The 21,794-nt window shown below is 44.9% G+C and overlaps 1 protein-coding gene across 2 annotated transcripts in view; it reads right to left on the reverse strand.

Annotated features, from left to right (window-relative positions):
• The window catches only part of TNFAIP8L3 (TNF alpha induced protein 8 like 3), a 42,004-nt gene that overhangs the window by 9,154 nt on the left and 11,056 nt on the right, over window positions 1-21,794 (reverse strand). Inside the window, exon 1 of one of the 2 annotated variants that reach the window (XM_054701467.1) lies at window positions 10,148-10,195. The exons of the other annotated variant lie outside the window; for it this stretch is intronic. Coding sequence (XP_054557442.1) covers window positions 10,148-10,193 — 46 coding nt within the window. The 5' untranslated portion in view covers window positions 10,194-10,195. Of the gene's footprint in view, window positions 1-10,147; window positions 10,196-21,794 lie in introns of those variants that run through there. 2 annotated transcript variants of the gene reach the window in all.

The following is a 21,794-nucleotide window of genomic DNA, read 5'->3' on the forward strand; positions in this document are numbered from 1 at the left end:
AGTCTAATATAAGTATTCTGAGCATGCTTATGGTAGGCTGGGCTAAGCTATGCTATTCAGTAGGTTAGGTGTAGTAAATAATTCTGATATTTTGAATTAATAATGTATTTATTGTGGTATAACTTCCTTGTAACTGAGGAAGACATCTACCTGTCTGCAACATCCTGTGTGTAGCAGCAGGAAGGGACGGAGCAGGTTCTCTATGATCAAGCAGACGGGTGAAGGAGGACAGTCCTGGAGCCCTCGGTGGCTTTTCAGGATTTTATTGATCTTTTACCAGGTACACGGCAGGCAGGGGTGTCGGGGGGCAAGGAGGCTGGTAGGCCTCCTGGCCCCCAGCGAGTCTACTCTTTCTGGTCTCTCCGGCGTTTTCTCATGGTCTCTGCTTCTAATGGGCTCCTTCGTTCCTCTTTTGCTCTCTTCTGGAAGCTCTGCTCTTCCTCTGGTGTCCCTGTGACGCCGCCCTTATAAGCCCAAACTCTCAGCCCAGGTGTACCACCTACGTAGGCCCACACCCTACTGCAGGTGCCCGCCATCAGGCATGCATTCAGGATACAGATCCATCATCAGTCTTAACGGCAGCAGGTCAGAAAAGCCTGGTGCTTTTTTACTTACCCAACACCATGGAATACATTGTAGGGAATGTTTTGACAGGATTGAGAAAAATAAAAGCAAGATACTCTGGTCAAACTTTAATGACTCCCAGGGATCTGTGAGGGAGGGGTGGGGAGACCCCGCTGTTTGCAACATGCATGCAGGATTTAAGGGAGGCATGTGTACTAAGGGACAGAAGGAGGTCAGGAGGAATGTACCTGGGATGTTTGGAGTAACAGGCCCAACCAGTTGGTCACATGTTTGTTTTGGGGAAACACCGGAGATCCAGGTTCTCTCATGCCTATGTACAAGCTTTACGAAGGCTCTCTTCTGGGAGGGATGATCCTCTTAACCATATTTGAACAAAGATTCCTATTTTCCAGCCATGAAAAGTAATGGATTGTTTACAGTACCTCAGTCTCTGAGAATGCAGATAATGTGATTAATCAGCTATCTTATAGCTCACCTGACTGTCACAATGTGACAAGATCAGGGAGATATACATTTCATCCTTGCAGAAAAAAATCAGGTATCCTTATAGCAGGACTGATAAGAGCTTCAGTGAAAGAAATATGCAGTCAGGGCCTTCCCAGTGGCGCAGCGGTTGAGCGCTGGGTTGCGAAGCTGCCCGCAGCCTCTGCGGCGCTGGTTCGATCCCCGGCTGCTCCCCGGCCACCGGAGGAGGGTCCCACATGGTGTGCAGACCTCTCCTGCCGCCCACTGCTCCCCTCAGCAGTGTACTTCGGTCCTTCTGCCTGCTCTGCTCCCCGCTCTGGCTCTGGTGAATCCTCTCACCCTCCCGCGCTTCTGACTGTACCCAGTGCCTGTGTAAATAAATAAATCTTTAAAAAAAAAAAAGAAATATGCAGTCAGTACTCTGACGATAGGCTCTCTTAGAATATTTACAAGGAAGGGGAAAGCACCAGAATTGGGTGCAGTGATAGTGATCTAGTTTAAAGAGAAAAAGCAAAGATCATTTAAGTGGGCCCCTTACTGCATAGAAAAGTGCTGGGGCGAGACTCAGTTGCGACGTCTACAAATGATGTTCAGCTGTAGTACAAATGATGTTTTCAAGTTGCTAGAAAACACTAAGCTCTCCCAGATGGTAAAATGCCAAGCTCATGGTGACAAACAGCAGGAAGATCTCACCAAGCTGGATGAGTGGGCAGAAAAGAAGCAGATGAGCTTCAGTGTGGCAACGACAAGGTAATAAATTCTGGGAAAAATAATGTTAATGATGGTTATGAAAGATAATGGGCTCTGAGCTGTCAACTACAGCCCAGAGAAGAGGTTTGAGCATCAGCTCAGGATGTAGAGATGGGCTGAGGGAGCAGCCTCAAGTTTCTTCTTCCTGTCAGGACTCTGTAACTTGTTTCCCTCTGGCTAAGGAGTGTGTGGAAAGCTGCACCTGAGTATGGATCACTGTGTCAAAATGATAAAATTAGAAATTATGTGTAATATCCAGAATGTACACAATATTACTCTACTTCTGTAAACTGCTGCAAGTGAGGGCAAGGAAGAAAGTTAGCTAAAAGTGTTGAGTAGAGGTTAGTAGTAGAGATGATACCCTAATCTGAGAAAAAACCCTACAGAGAAAACTCTGTAGTGCTTAATAAACACCATATACCAAGACAGGAGACCTAGAATCCATGGAGGGAGAGGAGTCCCCAGGACATGGGGTGAGACTGAGGGTAGAGGGTGGTTCGTGCCCAAGTTTCTGGCACTCAGTCATACTTAACAGTTGGAAAAAAAAACTTTAAGCAACCGCCCAAACTACTTTGAACTTGAACTTTCATTGTGACCCCCCCATCTGTCTGCTCACCTGCTTATGCACCCTGAAAAGCTGATTGAACCTGTTGTGTCCCTCACGCTCCATCCTTCATTACTGAAAAGGCGCCAGGAGCCAGTGGGGAGAGAGACCACCCCTCTACTCCCTTCCCCTTTCCATGTCTGTTCTCTGGGTGAATGATGAGGAAGGGGGCTGGCTTTGGGGGTGAGGAGGTCTGCAGGATGGTAATGATGAAACACCTTATAGAGAAGACATCTCTGCTTTGGTTTTGGCTGTCCCTATGGAGCTGTGGGGACAAAACTATTAAGAACCTTAAGTAGTGTTTTGAAATGCAAACCTAATGCAGTTATGGTTTCCAGAAAAACTTACTGAGTTGTTGTTTCTTTAGTGGCATCAAACTAGAAGACATTTTCCTTCCCTTATATAAAACTATAGCTTATATATCATTGGAATAGTAAAGAAAAAGTGTAGAGGTACAATGACATGAAATCATCAAGGGATGGTGGGACAAGCTAAAAATCTTGACTTCCTTCTTCCCTCACAGAAAAAATGATCAGCGTTTAGAAACTCATGGGAAAATGCCTTTTGTTGGTCTAATCCTTTTCATACTTGAAGGAGATGATATTTTTGAGGATTAAGAAAGGTATTTTGGGAGACTTTAACATGTATCACAATAAAACTTAGATGACCTGGTAGGGTTAAGAAAATGGATTTTTCAGATTATGGGTTAATCTAGCATATTCTGAGATCTCCATGGTCTGGTGTCTCCCCTTCTCTCCAAGTCACTTGCCTTGAGGACATATCCCCTAGATTTAGCTCTACTGCTAAGACCTAAGGTTCCCAAAGTTCTACCACCTGCAATAAGAAGCAAACAGTGTGTGGGCCCTACAGGCGGTCACCAGAACTCGGAAGGCAGCAGCCTCTGCCAGGCACCGCTAGAGGGTGTGCAAAATGAAAATATTAGAACATGTATTTCTGCTTTCTTGTTTCCTAATAAGATAAAAGAAGCTTTACTAATATTTAACATACAGGCTGACGCTGGGCCCCACTTGTGTGGCATTCTGAGGAAAGAGGGTATGGTTTCCACTTTGGGGTAAGTGGGTATTTAGTGTAACCCTCATTGTTTGTTCCCTTTCAGCAGTCTTGATTTATCTCCACATATGTTTATGTATGCTTGGTTAAACAGACTCACTGATTATATTATTTAGTTCTAACTAAACTAACCCTCACAAAATGCACTAGTGATTTCGAAAGATTCCTACAAGAAACAAAACCGAGGTCTGAAAACAATATGCTAATCATGCAAGCAAAGTGAGAGACAAGAAAATGGCAGAGCTGACGATTATGCTCCTCATAGTAAGTAAAATTATAAGATAAAAGTAATGATCTAATCAGATCTGACATGTGATGGGACATAAGAATGGCAAAAATTGCAAAAGGGTGATGTGAAATGTGGATTTTAAATACTTTAAACATTCCCTTGAGGTAGTCCTCAAGCAGGAGGAAGCTGTGGCAACTTGCAAGGAAACTTCAAGGCATTGTGATTTTAATCTTAGCTTGTCCTGTGGGTGATGGAGAGCACACTACAGAACATCATGGGTGACTGTTGTGGGAGATGGCAGTAGTTCAGGCTGAGACTGAGCATTGCTTTTAGGTTTGGAAACTATGGGAAGAGGCTACTGAGGCATCACCAACCAGATCAGGCATCTAGGAGTGTGGGGGGAGATGACTTCATGCTGGGCCCCAGGGGACATGGGTGGTGTCTAGTAGGCACCTCAAACTCTATCCATTCTACTCTGGATTTTCTATTTTCCCATCCAAACCCTGTTCCTTTCCATCAAGCAATAGATGGTAAAGAGACCCATCTTCCTTAAATAACTAGTCAGTTAGGGATCCTGAGGAATAAATTGTTCTGCTTTTAGAATGCAAATATCTATTTAGATGGTTGAAATATAATCTTAATCGCTGCTAGAATCACTTTAGTCATAGTCACAGTGATCCCTCCTAGAGGTTTTCTTTCTCCTTTTCTACCCACCACCGAGCCAACCCCCTCTCTACCAAGAGCAGGGATGATTTAAAAATGAGGTAGGAAGTGAGAGGCAGGCTTGGGTACAGTGGGAGTGGCCTGGAGGGTGGAAAGAGGAAGGACTGAACTGCTAGACGACCAAAAGCAGACGAGAGGATGTCTCATTAGCCAGTCTTTACCCCCTTAAGGCCTGGCCAGTCATCCTGTTTCCAGCTTGGACTTGAGTACCCCTGAAATCTTGCGATTAGTTCTAGCCTGAGGGCTAGGGACAGAGTTTGACTTTGCCTTTTGTTGGTCTAATCTTCTCAGCCCAAGAGATTGATTTATTCAGTGGTCAGGAATGAGGATTCTAGTGTTTTCGAGGGATGAGGCATGGTGAAATTTCCAATTGAATGTTGTAGGGTAATGAGCAAGGACAGAAGCAATGGCAGTCAAAATGCAATGCTTCTTGGGCCTCCCTAGTGGCACAAGGGGTTAAGCACCGCACTATGAAGCAATCTGCAGCCTCTGCAACACTAGTTTGATCCCCAGCTGGCCAGGGAGCCACCCACATGGCACAGCAGACCTCTCCTGACTTGCCCGCTGCTCCCCTCAGCAGTGTATTTCAGTACATCTGCCTGTTCTGTTCCCCACTCTGTCTCTGGTGAATCATCCCACCCCCCACATCTCTGGCCTGTACCCCAGCTCTTGTATGCATAAATAAAGCAATCTCTTTAAAAAAAAAAAAAAAAACTACAGTGCTCCTTATAGAAAAGCAATTTCAGATCATTGCAATATCTTGCATTTGGATAATTGTACCTTAAAAGCAGCACCTTATCATCTTCAAGATAAAGACCGCATTTTTTTTTTTTTTTTCATTTCAAAAAAATTCTAGGACCTTGAAATAACTTATTGTTTCGGGTGAAGCAAAGAGAGATTGGCAAAGAGAGTTGGCTAAAACCTTTCAGCTCATTCTCTTATTTTGTCTTAGACTTCCCCCGCCCCACCCCAATCTACCTATCCATCAGCACTGAGGATTCTGTAACTCAATGATCATGTCAGATTGCACAGATTATGTACCTGAAGTAGTGTGACCATGTATTTGATCCTCACAAGAATTCTGCAACAGGACTGTGTCCCATTGCAGAGATGAGGAAACTGAGGCACAATACGTTTAAGTAATTCACTCAAGGTTATGTGCTAGTAAGGAGCAAAGGTGCATTGAATCCAAGTTCAAACCAACTCTAGATACAGCCAGTAATCTTTGCCTTCCTGCATCAGCTTTCAGAAAATTGTCTTTGGTTCCCTAATATTGTGATTTCTCACTTATTTGGACTAGTAAGTAGGTTCCAATTTAAATCCCCATGTAACAAGGAGATTTACATTTCCTTTTTTTAATGCAAAAAAAAAATTCAATCTTCGATGCTAAGACAACACCATATGGTCATTAAAACTTGAAGGTAGATGTGACTTTCATTTTTAATGGGAATCTTATCTACAATTTCAACAGTCATATATTGATTTTGTTTTTCATACTGATTTTATAGCTAGCTCTGAAAAGTAAATGAGTGATAATTTTACTTCCCAGAGCTAACTGAAGCAGATACTTGTGAAGTCACTGCGGGGTGGGGTGGGGGTGAATCATCTCCAACTCAACAGGTTAATTTTGGAGATCTGAGGGATATTTTTGTTTCACTGCAGTTGAAGAGCAGCCATCACTAAAAACAACATCTACTTACATGATTGCTTTAAACACCCCTCGTCTCCTCTCCTGCATCTAATAAATAGCTAGTGTCTCTCTGAATGGTAGATCACATTTGGGCATAATAATAAGAGAGTCCACTTATGTAGTGCTTGCTCTTCCAAGTGCAACTCACTATCCTTGCAGCTCTGAGTAGGCATTAGTAGTAGCAGTAGTAGCAGTAGCAGCAGCAGCAGCAACAGCATTTTCCATCCACAGAAACCACAGTGAAAAGAGATTCAGTAGCTTGTCTAAAGTTACCATTTAGGAAGTGGCAGAGCTGGATCCAGCCCCAGACAGGCTACCCCAGAGTCCTGGGTTTCCACCAGGCACACTAAACATTCATGAAGTGCTAGACATCAGTTAGTTTAAATGGCTTCCTGAATTACTGTCCATTTTAGGATGGAGATTGAGTAGGTTTTACCCTAAGAATTAATTTTTAAAAAATCATTACACATCTCATATAGAGGGAGAAAATAGAAAATAATATAACAAAATACTTGGATAGCCACTCATCCAAATGGAACACATTTTACTATTCTGTCCTCAGAGACAGAGCAAGGTGAAGCTCTTTTGTTTTCAATTCTCTTTCTCCCCCTTCCAGTTCCCACATCTAATTGCTCTCCAGAAACTGGTGTGTCTTTGTCTCATTCACAATTTTATACTTTTGCCTCATGAGTGTGCATATGTCAACATTATATTTCGATGATTTTAAACTTTAGATAAAGGTGTTATACTACACAGAGCTTTCTGTGAATTATTCAATACTGTGCTTTCAAGACTTAACAAGTTTAGTCATTTAGTGGTTTATGTATCATTGTTTCCTGTGGATGGTCATTTAAATTCTTTCCACTTTCTGTAAGCATATACATCCACAGATGTGTACACACACACACACACACACACACACACCCCACCCCCTCCTGGATTCTATACCTAGAATTCAACTGCCTGCTCCTGTAACAGAGGCTGCTGACTGCTTTCCAGGGAGACTGAACTAATTTTCACTCCCAGCAGCAGTGTATGAATCCCTGTGGCTCCACTTCCTCATCAACACTTCCCATAATCCAGCTTTTACATTTCTGCTAATCTGGTAGGTACAAAATGATATCTTGTTTTAATACTCACTTCTCTTTTTGTTAGTGAGTCTCAATAATTTTTTTGTTTTACATTGAGGTCTTTTTCATCTGTGAATTGTTTATTCATATAATTTACTCATCCCCCTCCCGCCCCCAGCTGATTTGCTGAATTGCATGTCTTTTTGTTAGTTCGTAGGAGTTTTATATATTATAGATTCTAATTCTCTCTTGATCCTGTGAGTTACAATTATCACTTCCCAGTCATGGTGTTTTTAGCTGAATAGAAATTAAAATTTTAACATAGTCCAATTTACTAATCTTTCCTTTTGTATCTAATTTTATTTTTTTAAAAGATTTATTTATTTATGCATACAAGAACTGGGGTTCAGGCCAGCGATGTGGGAGAGGGGTGAGAGGATTCACCAGAGATAGAGCGGGGAACATAACAGGCAGACTGACTGAAATACACTGCTGAGGGGAGCAGCAGGCGAGTCAAGAGAGGTCTGCTGTGCCATATGGGTAGCTCCCTGGCTGGGGATTGAACTTGCTGCGGATTGCCTCACGGGCTGAGTCTCACCCCTGTGCCACCTGGGAGGCCCTGTATCTCATTTAAAAAATCCTTGCCTGACATGAGAGGATAAGTGAGTTTTGTGCATTTTCCAAAAGTTTTAAGGTCTTGTTTTTCATATTTAGTTCTTTAGTCCAGCTGGGATTTACCCTGCTTGTTATATATGGTGCTTTTTCCACCTCACAATTTATTCAATTTATTGAATAGACCATTTTTCTGCTACTGACCTGTAAGGCTGCCCTTTTCTTATTAAGTTTACATATTGCACTTTTAAAATTCTGCTCTAATGAGCAATTTGTCTATTTCAGTTCCAACACCACACTGTCTTAATGACTATAATTCATAGTACATCTCCCTATTTGATTCTTAGAAATTATTTGGGGGCCTCCCCTGGTGGCGCAGGCAGTTGAACACAGTGCTGTGAAGCTGTCAGCAGCCTCTGCAGCACTAGTTCTATCCCGGCTGGCAGGTGAGGGTCCCACATGGCACAGCAGACCTCTCCTGTCTCGCCTGCTGCTCCCCTCAGCAGTGTATTTTGTTAGTCTGCCTGTTCTGTTCCCCACTGTCTCTGGTGAGTCTTCTCACCCTCCTGCGCTTCTGGCCTGTACACCAGGTTCTTGTATAAATAAATAAATAAATCTTTTTTTTTTTTTTTTTAAAGAAATTATTTGGACTATTCTTACTGTTCCATATAAATTTTGGAATCATTTGACCTAATGACATGAACACCAGTAAATATAAGGAAAACTGGTATCTTTATAATATTGAGCTTCTCATCCATTAACACTATATATCTTCCTATTTATTCAGATCTAAGTTCTTCCTTACTATTTTATAGCCCTCTCCATAAAGCTCTCGCATATCTTCCATTAGATTTCTTTTAGTTTTAGTTTAGGTTGCTACTGTTTTTTTCATATTATAGTTCCTAAATGTTATTAGTTATAGGAACCCAACTGTTTTCTACATGTGTATCTTCAATTGAGAAATTTTGTTGAGTTCTTTTGTCAGTTCTAACAGATTTTATGTGGCATCTCTGGGCTTTTCTTATGTGGACAGTTGTATTGCCTATACAAAATGATTGTTTTCTTCTGCCTCCATTTCTTTTCCTTGCCTTGTTGCAGGGGGTGGGAAAATCCAGGATAATGTTAAATAGAAAAGGTGCTTTTTGTCCTCCCTCTCTTTTTGCTGACTTTAACATGATCGCCTGTAACATTTCCCTACCACTTGTGATAGGTGCTGTGGGTTTTGAAAGATACCACTTGTCAGTTTAAGAATTTCCCTGCTGTTCCTATTTGGCTAAGGCTTGTTTGTTTTAAGTTAGAACCATGTGTCTAATTTTATCACACTTTCTTTGTACCTATTTAGACGATCAGATGGTTCATCCCTCTGAATATGTGAATTTAATCAATTATTAAGAGATTTTAATTTAGATCATCATATTATTCCCAGGATAAGCCCTACTTGGTCATAATGCATATGTGTTTAATATATTGAAAAATTGTACTACTAGAATGTATTTAGCATTTTGTAACTATGCTCAAAGGTGAAATTGATGTCTAACTTATTCCAACTCCAGTCCTTCTCTGATTTTCATTCCACCTCCAGTCCTTCTCCATTTTTCTATTATCTGAGCCTGTGAAAGGTGAGAATTAACTGTTATTTAAGGGTTTCATAAAAGTTTCCCATGAAGCCACTTATGACTAGTGTGTATTTTGAGAATGGGGATAAATGAAGAATCAATTTATTTAATGTTTGTTCAGGCATAGAAGAGCAATAATCCCCTAAAACATCATGCACAATTTTTTATGTAACAGCTATCTTAACCTTTTTTAAAAAAAGATTTATTTATTTATGCATACAAGAACTGGGGTACAGGCCAGAGGTGTGGGGCGGGAGTAAGAGGATTCACCAGAGAGAGGGGGAGCAGAACAGGCAGACTGACTGAAAATATACTGCTAAGGGGAACAGCGGGCAAGACAGGAGAGGTCTGCTGTGCCATGTGGGTAGCTCCCTGGCTAGGTATCAAACTCAAGCTGCAGTGGCTGCGGGTAGCTTCATAGGTTGTGTCTTAACCCCTTATGCCACCAGGGAGGCCCTTTTAACCTCTTTAGGTTTACTTTTCTTTTCCTAGAACATCCACAAAGTAGGTAGTTGTTCTGAATAGTAGATGAATCTCAGGAATAAAGTGATGACACCATTCACTGGTATAATCTTCATTACTACACTACTTCTTTTAAGAGAGGAGACAGAGGATTTATTTCTCAAAATGTTTTCTTTAAAAAGTTTATTAGAAAAGTTGGTACAAGAACTCTGAGAAAAGTAAGAAAGGACACAGAAGTTAAAGGAAGAAAAGGAAAATTCCACCACTTACCACCGTTAGTATATGTATATATTCTTCCAATTATTGTCCCAGGCATATGCACTTTAATATTCACAAACATGGTGGGCCTCCCCTGGTGGCTCAGCGGTTGAGCACTGGGTTGTGAGGCTGCCCGCAGCCTCTGCAGCGCCAGTTCGATCCCCGGCCACCGGCAAGGGTCCCACCAAAAAAAAAACACAAAAAAACAAACAAACAAAAAAAACCTCACAAACATGGTATCAGTGAACACTATTTCCTAATCAGTATTTTCACTCAACACTCAACACTCAACACATATCTTTCCATGTCAATAAATGCACTACCTCATCATTTTCTGATGGCAGTATATGCCACTAGTTCCTCTCCTGATAGACTTAAGCTGTTGCCGGTTTTTGCTATAAAACATCTGCAGAAACTAACAAATAACCTAGCCCAGGCTACATGTTTGGAAAAAGGGTTTCCAACAGTGTCTTTTCTCTTTTAATTCCCCTTCCTAAGCCAAGAGCAACACTTAGGGGGAACCCCACAACTCCACTGGCTCTTCCAACCCCCGTTGCTCTCTCACCAGAAACCTACCTGTCTGATGTCAGAGGACATACTGAGATCAGAAACCAAAGGGCGGATCACCTCTTCTGGAGGGTTCTGCCCAGCCCAACTGGTTGAAGATAGCCAGGCAGATGTGGGACAAGCAGTATCAGAAATCAGATCAGCTTTCCTGAGGGTGGTGGTGTCCTAACCCTGTCATGCCTATAGCTGAATCCAGGGCACCCCCATCTAGATGCAAGAGGCACAGTGGCAGCTTATCTGTTCCTGCTGAAGGTCTCTTCCCACCTGACCAGCCCTCACATCCCTCTTTCCAGGGAGGGTGGCCCTTGCACCCAACTCCAGCACAGTCCTATTCCTGTGCTGCACTGTGACTAGTGCTGGGTTCTTACAGTCTCAGAGGACTTTGTGTCCTCACAAATAAGGCAGAGCCTGCCATGTAGAAGTTTTTAATGAATCTCTGTTAAATGAATGATTGAATGGGTGATTTTAGCATGTTCTTTCTCACCTTTGAGGTTCAGATTCCTTCTGCACCAAATATACATTGGAATGAAGCTCACATTTGCAAAGTGCAGGTTGAACTCAGCACAAGGCCCCACCCTTTTTTCTCATACCACGCTGCCTTCCCTGCCCAGTTGCCCTGTACCCATCTGCTCCCCTACCAGCAGCAGTAACGACGACGGAGGGGAGGGGGCTGTGGGGGGGGCAGGCACAGTGCCCACCACACCCTTGGTGCTCAATTCCAGCAGGAAACCTCTCTCCATGGTAGCAGCACTCAGCCCTCCTGCCACCCCCAGAGTCTCCCCATTCACGTCCCTTCACGCTCACAAGCTATTTCAATGCTCAGGAGCTGTTGGGGATCAGAATAGCACAGGCCACGTCTGTCTCTCTGAGTGATTCTCTGTGTTGGCAATTTCCAAACTGTTGACAGGCACTCAAAAGCGCATGCTCAGGCCATCAGACAGCTAACAAGGCCCTGGCGGGGTGCCGCAGCGGAGGACACCAACTTGGTAACGTGAGATTAGTAAATAGGACCGATGCAGTAAAAATGTCAGTCTTTGGAATTCTTCAATTTTTGGAGTGTAGATACAAAACCTAAAATGTTAAAAAAAAAGCACACAGTAAAATGGGACAAACTTTAGTTTATATTGGAACAAACAAAATATGACTTGATAGAACAGGTATTTAATTCTAAAGGACTGAGGATCTTGGAAAATGCAGTAATTAGATTAATAGAGTAATAAACACTCAGCTTAGTAAGCCTCAAGAAAAAAAAAAAGATAAGCTGCTATACTAGAGAGGTCGGAACACATGAGAAAAGAAACCAGAAGGTACTTCTGGATAGGAGACAATTTGGCAGACAGCGCTATGCCTGCTCAATGTTCTATTTAATTTTTTTTAGTGAAATAAGAATTTTGTACAATGACATTTTTGGATTTCAGTCAATTTGAAAGTTCAACAGCAGGAAGGGGCACGTGTGATATATCAATCATGACGCCACTAAGTATATTCAGCAGCTGTTGGATTTTGTTCATGAATTTGAGATCTGAGACATGAGTCAAGCCACATTTTGAAAGTCCACCAGTGCCACTGGCAGTATCGAGCCCAGGGGATGCCAGTGTTAAAGGAGGCAGTTTGCAGATAAGAGGTGGGAGGACAGATAGCTCCCTCTCCTGCAAGGTGCTGAGGCCGGGCCCCAAAGCTCTGCTGGGCCACTGAGGTTGGGGAGCCGACTCAAGCCAGAGGGCCAACCTAGCTGTGGAGACTTGCCTGCCTGCAAGTTACTCATAAATGTGTCTTTCTCTGAGGCTTCCTTTCTAATTAAACTCTCCCATACTTTTCTCAGAGGAAAAGTAAATGTCTTCAGCTAAAATTATTTGTACTTTATGGTAACGTACCACCAGAAGTTAGCACTGTTTCAAATCAAGTCACTGGGTGTGGTCACCGCAAATGCTGACAATGGTTGTCCTGTGGAGTCAGGATGCCAGGGCTGTGGCCACAGAGGAGCTCCCCAGACACAAGGAAAACCCCAAGTGCAGGGAAATGCAGGCAGTCAGTCCCCCCACCCCTGGCCCTGTCTCTAGCCACTGAGCCCATGGGCCTTAGGCCCAAGTTTCACCCTCCTGCTTTCTCTGTTAAATGAGAGTGCTGAACTATATGACTCTGTTCTTTGTTTTCTATTCTCACTTTCCTACTTACTTCTTTAGACTCATAAATTGAGTTTTTAAATCCTTAAAAACCAGCGCTGGACACACAGGAGCTGTGATCCCACGCTGTGGAATGGATACCAGCTTTCACTTCCTTCTCTTATTCTGATGCCTCGTCCCCAGGCCCTCTCCCTGCTAGGTTCCTGTCAGTGCTTCAGGGGTGCAATGCTGCCTGCTTTCCGGGGGGATGCTGACCCTGGAGCCTCTGGCTCTCCTATGGTTTCCCTCCAAGATGCCTCCCCCCACCCCTGCCCCTTGACTCTTCGCCATCAGACTCCAGCAAGCAGGCGGTCAGGTCAGCAGCCTCTCCCCAGGCCTCTTCTGCGCTGGCCTCAGCGCCCACAGACCCAGCCGCAGGCTGCCAGCCCAGCAGGCGGCCTGTGCTGACGCAGCGGCGTGTGGGAGTTGTGTCCAAAACCCCAGGGCCAGTTCTTCCCACTAGGCCTGGCATCCCTGTCCTCCCACCTCCCTGCACCAGAGTCGGTGCTCAGCCTTTCCTTAGCCTCACCCATTTTGCTCTGTGTCTCATCGCTCCAGGTCCAAGCACTCCCTGCTGCCTTCCCTTGCACCCTTCCCCGAACCCTCCCTCTATCTAGAAATCTCCACCAGGGGCCAGCTTAGGACCTCCCAGATGACTTCATTTGTTTGTTCACTGCAAGCGGGGAACCTGGACCTGGATGCTGTGTCCGCTTGGGTATCCCTGGGACACGGCAGAAATTTGATAATAAACCTCTAAAAACCAGCCCAGAACTGATGTGACGGGGGAGAGGATGAAGACTGGGGCAAGAAAAGGCCTGAGGAGAGATGGCAGCGGTAGGACAGGGGAGCTGTGGCCTTTTCCTTTCCTTGTTTCACCCCAAACTCAGGAACAACTGTTTTCACAAGGTCACCAAGGGACCTTATTGTCCCCGGGAGTGTTTGGAAACAGCGGACATTTCTGTTGTCACAGCATGCGAGCAGAGGGTTCTACACTAGAACGGGAGGTGACCGCGGAGAAAAGTCCCCCGAGGTCAGAAGTCCTCCAGTGGAGGCCTGGAATTTGAGTCAGAACTGGCTGGGGGCAGGGGCTGGGGTGGGGGTGCAGTGATTGGGGTGGGAACCACGTAGAACAATCATCCTGTAGCTGAGGGATGAAAGCGGAAGGCCAGAAAAGCCTGCTATCCTGCAAGCCCCAGTCACACTCCTCTGTCCTGGCTCACCTCTCACAGCGTCGGGCCCTCCCTCTGTCTCTGCCTTGCTCAACCTCTTCTCTTGGTCCTTCTCCGCCATTTTCAGGGCTCCCTTTCCTCTGTCCTTGCCTGAAGTCCGGGTATTTGCCTGTGTTTACTGGGGACCCTCTTCTCTCTTGGCCACATTCTCTCCCTGTGTGTGAGATATCACCCCCTCCCCATGTGCTGACTCCTTGCTGATAGGTCCCCAGCCCACGACTCTCCCCCAAGGTCCACCCCCATATATATGACTGCTCATCGGACCCTTCACCTGGAGCATATTCAAAATTTCACTTACCTCCTTTCCCCTGACCCCTGCAACCCTCCTCCCTGTGTTACATGCAGCTCTGCTGACCACCCAGGGGCAGGAAGAACCAGGGGCCATTCTTGCATTCCATTTCTCCCTCACCTCCGACATCTAGGGGGGCATCAGACCTCCTGAATAAGTTATTTGCGTTCAGCATCTGCCTTTCTCTGCCTCCCTGACACTACCTTAGTTCAGACCCTCAATACAACTCAGCCGAGCCGTCAACTGTCTCCTCGCGTCTTTGTGCCCAGCTTCCATTCTGTCTTCCTCCCTGGGCTCTGGTGACTCTACTCCTCTAGTAAGAATGTCCACTGGCACTGAAAACAAACCTTGAATACAAAGTCCAGACTCTTGAGCATGACACGCTGGAAACCACAGGGCTGATATCTAGTTTCTTTTTCTTTTTTAAAGATTGATTTATTTATGCATACAAGAGCTGGGGTGTAGACTAGAGGTGCAGGGGCTGAGAGGATTCACCAAAGACAGAGTAGGGAGCAGAACAGGCAGATCTACTGAAATATGCTGCTGAGGGGAGCAGCCGGCGAGACAGCGGCATGTGGGTTGGTTCCTGGCTTCCTGGGAATAGAACTTGTGCTGCAGTGGCTGGCAATAGCTTGATAGTGCTGTGTCTTTACCCCCTGTGCCACCAGGGAGGCCCCTGATATCTAGTTTCTGCTCACCCTTCCAGCTTTACCCTCAACAAACTCTAAGCTCCTGACTCCAGGCTACAGGCAAGTCTTACCTGTTCCATCTCTCTCATGTCCGAGTTCCCTCTATGCCTTTGCATATTCCGTTCCCCATCCTTGGACATCTGCTCTTTTTTGTCCCCACCCCAATCACTTCACCACTGTCCCACCCCTTAACCCCCAGCCAATTCTGACTCAAGCTCCAGGCTTCCACTGAAGGACTTCTCGCCTCTGGGAACTTTTCTCTGCAAACACCCTTCCCTCCAGTGTAGTCTTACAACCATGCAGAGCAATCCTCCTTTAGCTGGATGAATGACTCCCTATCTTACCAGTCTGTGAACCAGCTCCTCGAGGGCAGGAATATGGTGTATTCATCCTGGGATTGAGACTGTTCCATGCATGAATGAATGACTGTCAGTCGGGACAATTTATTGACATGTACTCAGCCTCCCATCAGAAACAATAATGATAACTGCTGACTGGAGCTGGCATGGGTCTGGACACTGAAGCCTGCTTCCTCCACCCAGGGGCTCAGGTCGCCCTCATCATGTCCATTCTCCAACTGGACATGGTTTCCAGGGACACCACTTCCTGGGCTGACCAGACATTAGTCATTTTTCTTTTATTAAAAAAATTTTTTTCCCAAGTAATACACGTGCATTATTTTAAAAGTCAAATTATTCTGTAAGGCTTATAGCAAAATGCAGCATCCTCTGACCCACTTCTGATGCTGGCAATTTGGAGGCAAACTGCTAAGCTATTTTAGCTGTTTCAATGAATAATTACCCCTATACATACACGTAACAAGCTTATACTATAAGTTATTTGCTTTCAGCTTTCTGTTATGGAAGGGATAATTGAGCTCTTTTCGCCTCTCATTTCTCCTGCACCTTCCAACATGGTTCTATTTTAATATTAGGTTAACTAAAACTTCAGTGATGACATTCCTGTGATTTAGATACCATCCGTAGCTGAGTCATGTATGTTCTGTGACTTCCAGCACGCATTTCCTTTCTTACTCATCTTGTTTTCCCAGGGGTTAAAGATGGCCTTGTTTATCTTTCGGTTACTTTTCTATCTATCTAGCACCAACTCACTCCTGACATTCCTGCAGAATATAAAATTCTCAAAAATAGGTTCAAACACTTCAACTAACCTACCACTTCAGTTTTCCTTCTCGCCCACCTGTGGGAGAGCAGGGGTCGTGGTGCTGTGCCCTGGCTCAAATCCGAGCATTTTCCTCTAAGCCCGCTCCAGGCTGACATCCCACCCCAGCCCCCGTTCTCTCCTCTCTCGTGTCCCTCTCCTGCTTCTTGGATCTCGTGGACTTCGCTCTTTATTTACTCCCCATCTCAGTGGGCCACTGTCTAGCACAGATGTCAGAAAACTACCTTAAAGGACCAGAGAATAAAAGGCCAATTGGCAAAATAGAGGCTATCATGTAGGTACTTATGGAACTATTTAAAATATAGACATTAAAAAAGGATGCTCTTGGGCCTCCCCTGGTGGCGCAGCGGTTGAGCCCTGGGCTGAGAAGCTGCTCGCAGCCTCTGCAGCGCCAGTTCGATCCCCGGCCACCAGTGAGGGTCCCACATGGCACGCAGACCTCTCCTGCTGCGCCCGCTGCTCCCCTCAGCAGTGTACTTCGGTCCTTCTGCCTGCTCTGCTCCCCGCTCTGGCTCTGGTGAATTCTCTCACCCTCCCACGCTTCTGACTGTACCCAGTGCTTGTATAAATAAATAAATAAATCTTTAAAAAAAAAAGTATGTTCTTAGTTGGGGGGCCATCCATAAACAGGTAGCTGGCCAGACTAGGCCCGAGGGCCTGAGTTGACCTACACTTGGTCTAGCAACTCCCTAAAGAAGGGGACATGGTAAGGCAACTTTTAAGAGACCTTAAATATCATAAATGACTCCATTCCACCTTACAGCTACTGGAGGTTTGGGCTCAGCACTCTCTGCTGACAAACATGCGCCTTGAGGAGTCAGTGTGACACTGTTTGGTTTTCACTATTGCTATTTAGAAAACTTGTCATTGGTTAGGGTCTGCCTTTTCTTTCTGGAAGATTTTTTAAATTACTTTTTTCAACTTAATTTTAATTTTTATTTATTTATTTACTTATTTTTTAAAGATTTATCTATCCATGCATATAAGAGGTGGGGTACAGGCCAGAGATGAGGGGGGGTGAGAGGACTCACCAGAGACAGAGTGGGGGAAAAGAACAGGCAGATTGACTGAAATGCACTGCTGAAGGGGAGCAGCGGGCGAGACAGGAGAGGTCTGCTGCACCATCTGGGTTTCTCCCTGGCTGGCCAGGGATTGAACTTGTGCTTCAGTGACTGCAGATTGCTTCATAGTACAGTGCTTAACCCTTTGTGCCACCAGGGGGGCCCAACTTAATTAAGTTTTAAATTGAGGCACCATTAGGTCCTCAAGCTCCACAGCGATCACCATAATAGCGCACCCACCACCAAATCACCTGGCGTCCTCCACCATAGTCCTCTGCTTCCTTCCCTCCGTGCCCCCACCCCTCCCCACTCTGAAGCTTCAGGTCTCTGCAGTAGGCTTCCGTGGTCAGTTATCAGGCTTCTCTGTATCTGACCCTTAGTTTGGTTTCTCTATAATCTACATATGAATGACATCACCTGGTATTTCTCTTTCTCCTCCTGACTTATATCACTTAGCATTATCCTCTGCAAGTTTTTATTTTTTCAAATATTTACTTATTTATGCATACAAGAGCTGGGATCCATGCAAGAGGTGTGGGGGGTGAGAGGATTCACCAGAGACAGAGGGGAGCAGAACAGGCAGATGTACTGAAATACACTGCTGAGGGGAGCAGCGGGCAAGACAGGAGAGGTCTGCTGCACCATGTGGGATGCACCCTGGCCAGCAGGGAATTGAACTCGTGCTTCAGTGGCTGGCGATAGCTTGATAACGCTGATTTTAACCCCTGTGTCACCAGGGAGGCCCCTCTGCAAGTTTTTAGATCTTTACCTTATGATCAATCTCTAGTCATGACTGCAGGTCTCGGAGTTCTGCCTTAGTCTCTCTGGCACCCGAAAAGCCTCATGGGATGGGGTGGGAAGCATGCCAAAGAAATGCAGAGGAGCACATGGGTGGGAGAGGTTGCAGGGAGACTAGCTACCAGGCGTGAAGTCAGGAAGGATAGCTCTTGGAGTTGGGGTGAAAGGTCAGTAGGCTCCTACTGGGGAGCCTTAAACATTTTTTGAAAAATGTTTAACTCTTTAAGATTAAGAAAGGCTGTCCTTGATGTGGAGAGGCCAGGAAGGCCTGGATAGTCACAAGTGACAAACCAGCTGCAGACCTGGTGACTCAAAAGAATGGGCCCATCCTGGAAAGCCACTGCCCCTGGCTTCCCTGCCACATCACCCAACATCCTGGCCAGTACCTCTTAAACTTGCTAGCCCCATCCTGTCTGTCAGACAGTCTGTGCTCCTACTTATCACCAGCCTTCACCCCTCTTCATGTTGCTCAGAGATCAGCTACTTACATCAGTTATCACCATTTAGCAGTGTCATTTTTAGGAGGAGATGGTTGTTTTTTAACAACAACAACAAAATGATGGTTGAAAATAGACTTCATCCCACTTATGAGCTTCAGCCCACACTGACCTCCCTCCTGGGATGAAGAGAGAGCAGGGGGTGGGGATGCCTGGAGACAGCTCCCTGGCAATAATACCCTGGGAGTGGGGGGTAGGGTTACTACACTGGCTAGTTTTAGGATGTGCCATCCTTCATTCTCTGCACAAATACCTGCTTACTCCAAGAATTCACCCCATCTCAATCATTTTGCCTATCACAGTCTCTGATCTTCCCTTTAAAAATCTGTGGTCAGGGCCTCCCCGGTGGCGCAGCGGTTGAGCGCTGGGTTGCGAAGCTGCCGGCGACCTCTGCGGCGCAGCGGTTCGATCCCCAGCTGCTCCCGGCCACCGGAGGAGGGTCCCACATGGCGCGCAGACCTCTCCTGCCGCCCGCTGCTCCCCTCAGCAGTGTACTTCAGTCCTTCTGCCTGCTCTGCTCCCCGCTCTGGCTCTGGTGAATTCTCTCGCCCTCCCGCGCTTCTGACTGTGCCCAGTGCATGTATAAACAAAACAAACAAACAAACAAATAAATAAATAAATAAAAACATGCCTCTATAAATAAAAAAAAAAAAATGTGAAAAAAAAAAAATCTGTGGTCATATCCCCTCATTTGTAAGTAATAAAGAGATCTGGGTGCTTAATACAGGAATTGATACTGCTTTCCACTTGAAAATTAAGGAAGTGATTTATCTTTAATGGGAAGAAGTATAAATGTGTATAGTCAATTGCAAAGGGGTTAAAATAAATATTTTTCATAATATAACCAAGAAATAAAGATAAACAAAATCCTGTCTGATGGGGGCTACCAATCATTAAGAGTGGCTGGGGTGAATTTAAAATTGGGTTAAAAACCCTGCTAAATGTGACACTAAAGGGTGACTAATTCTGTTTCTTGTAAGTTCCCTGCAGGGAACTGGAATAGAATAAGGTGGGGATACGGAGGCAGTAAAAATATTGGGGTCATGATATAACCTCTTATTTTCACATCCAAGATGCACAAAAAATCCTCAATTATATTTGTCTAATTTTTTTTAAAAAAAGATTTATTTATTTTACACAAGAACCGGGGTACAGGCCAGATGTGTGGGAGGGTGAGAGGATTCACACAGAGCCAGAGTGGGGAACAGAACAGGCAGACTGAGGAAACACACTGCTGAGGGGAGCAGCAGGTGTGGCAGGAGAGGTCTGTCGCACCATGTGGGACCCTCGCTGGCCGGCCAGGGTCTACAGAGGCTGCGGACAGCTTCACAGTGCTGCGCTTAACCGCCTGCGCCACCAGAGGAGGCCCATAATTTCTTTAAGATATATACACATTGCACTTAATATCATACAATTTCTCAAAAATGAATTTTTTGGAAAGGCAGACCATATCTTTAGGAGGCAGAGCAATGCCTCCTAAAAGCCAATAATATTATCACAAAATTTTAAATGCTCTTATTCCTTCTTACCTCCTCCCCAATTATAAAATACAAAGTTTTACAAAATTATAAAATATGAAGACATGAAATCAACTTGTAAATGAAAAGGTGGAAAGTGAGAGTCACTGATATGTGGGAGGGAGTCAGGGACAGGGAAAGAGTCGTGAAGGGAATGAATGAAGGTCAGGGATGCCAGTTGTACATATCGTTGGTCAGTAAGCTCCGGCGAGGCCTCGGTCAAGACACCAAACAGCCCAGTCAGCAAGCTCACCCAGCAGGTCCATTTGGCCTTGGAGCCTCCTGTGCCCTTGACCAGTCTGTAGGCTTTAAATTTATAAGCTCGATACCAGCAGCCTGTCTACAACCATTTTGTGGCATTAAGGTCCCAAAGTGTCAGGTAGGGTGGACTCAGAGGGGAGGATGGAGATGGGGTGGAGGCACCAGAAGTTGGGGAGGGCTGACGTGGGAGCAAGAGGTGCATGAAGAGGGTTGAAGAGAGAAGTCTGGAATACCTCCCGACCACCGGGCTGGAGGAGCCGATCAGATGTACTCATGAGGGGGAACAGGACGGTGGTGAACTGAGGGAAGAAGGAGTTTCAAGAAAGAGGATGTGTGTGGGGAGGAGGTCGCTGAGACAAAACTTCAAGAAAGCAGAAGGACGAGCAGTGGACCAGGCCGCTGGTCCTCATTGGATTGTTGCTTTCAAAAATAACATGTCCTGGGCATCTCCGGCGGCGCAGCGGTTGAGCTCTGGGTTGCGAAGCTGCCCGCAGCCTCTGCAGCACTGGTTTGATCCCCGGCTGCTCCCCGGCCACTGGAGGAGGGTCCCGCATGGCGCGCAGACCTCTCCTGCTGCCCGCTGCTCCCCTTGGCGGTGTATTTCATCAGTCTGCCTGTTCTGTTCCCCACTGTGTCTCTGGTGAATCCTCTCACCCTCCCACGCATCTGGCCTGTACCCCAGTTCTTGTATAAATAAATAAATAAATCTTAAAAAAAAAATAACATGTCCTGCTGAAAGTTATATGTACTCATTGAAGAAAAATCTAGCAGTGCAGAGAAGGAAATGAAAATTACATATAAATTCATTATATAGAGTGGTTAATTCTGTTTCAGCACTAAATTTTTTTAATGTGTTGATATATGTGAATGTGAAGAAATTTCCTTCCCGTCTCTCTATAAAAAGTAGTACATAGGTGTGTGTGTAGATACATATGTATGTATATACACATGTTAAAGCAAAACTGAGATTATATGGGTCGTTTTCTTTATACATTATAATGCAAACACTTTTCTATATCATTGTATCTTCTTCAAATTAAAGTTCTTCCTAGAAGTTGAATAATATTCCTCTTTGTGGAAATTTCATTATGTTTTTAATCATTCAGTAACTACTTGACAGCATATTTGTTTCTTCCTTCCTTTGTATGGGGGAGGCAGTTATAATAATGAAAGTCTGATACTTTGTGATTTAAGGTAATTTAATTTTTTTGATCTGTTTCTTCATCTGCAAACTGAGGATAATACCTATTTTATCCATGTCCTGGTTTTGCTATGAGATCATGTGTGCAGGATACTTCATTGTTCTTATGACTTCACCACTGTTAAACTTTGAATGACCTGGTAGCTGTCGAGGCTAACAGAAAATTTGGGAAAAAGTGAGAGCCAGGTGATGGATGGTCTGAGTGT

Source organism: Talpa occidentalis, unplaced genomic scaffold, assembly GCF_014898055.3.
Source record: "Talpa occidentalis isolate TD23 unplaced genomic scaffold, MPIMG_talOcc4v2.1 talOcc4.11, whole genome shotgun sequence".
Classification (NCBI taxonomy): Eukaryota; Metazoa; Chordata; class Mammalia; order Eulipotyphla; family Talpidae; genus Talpa; species Talpa occidentalis.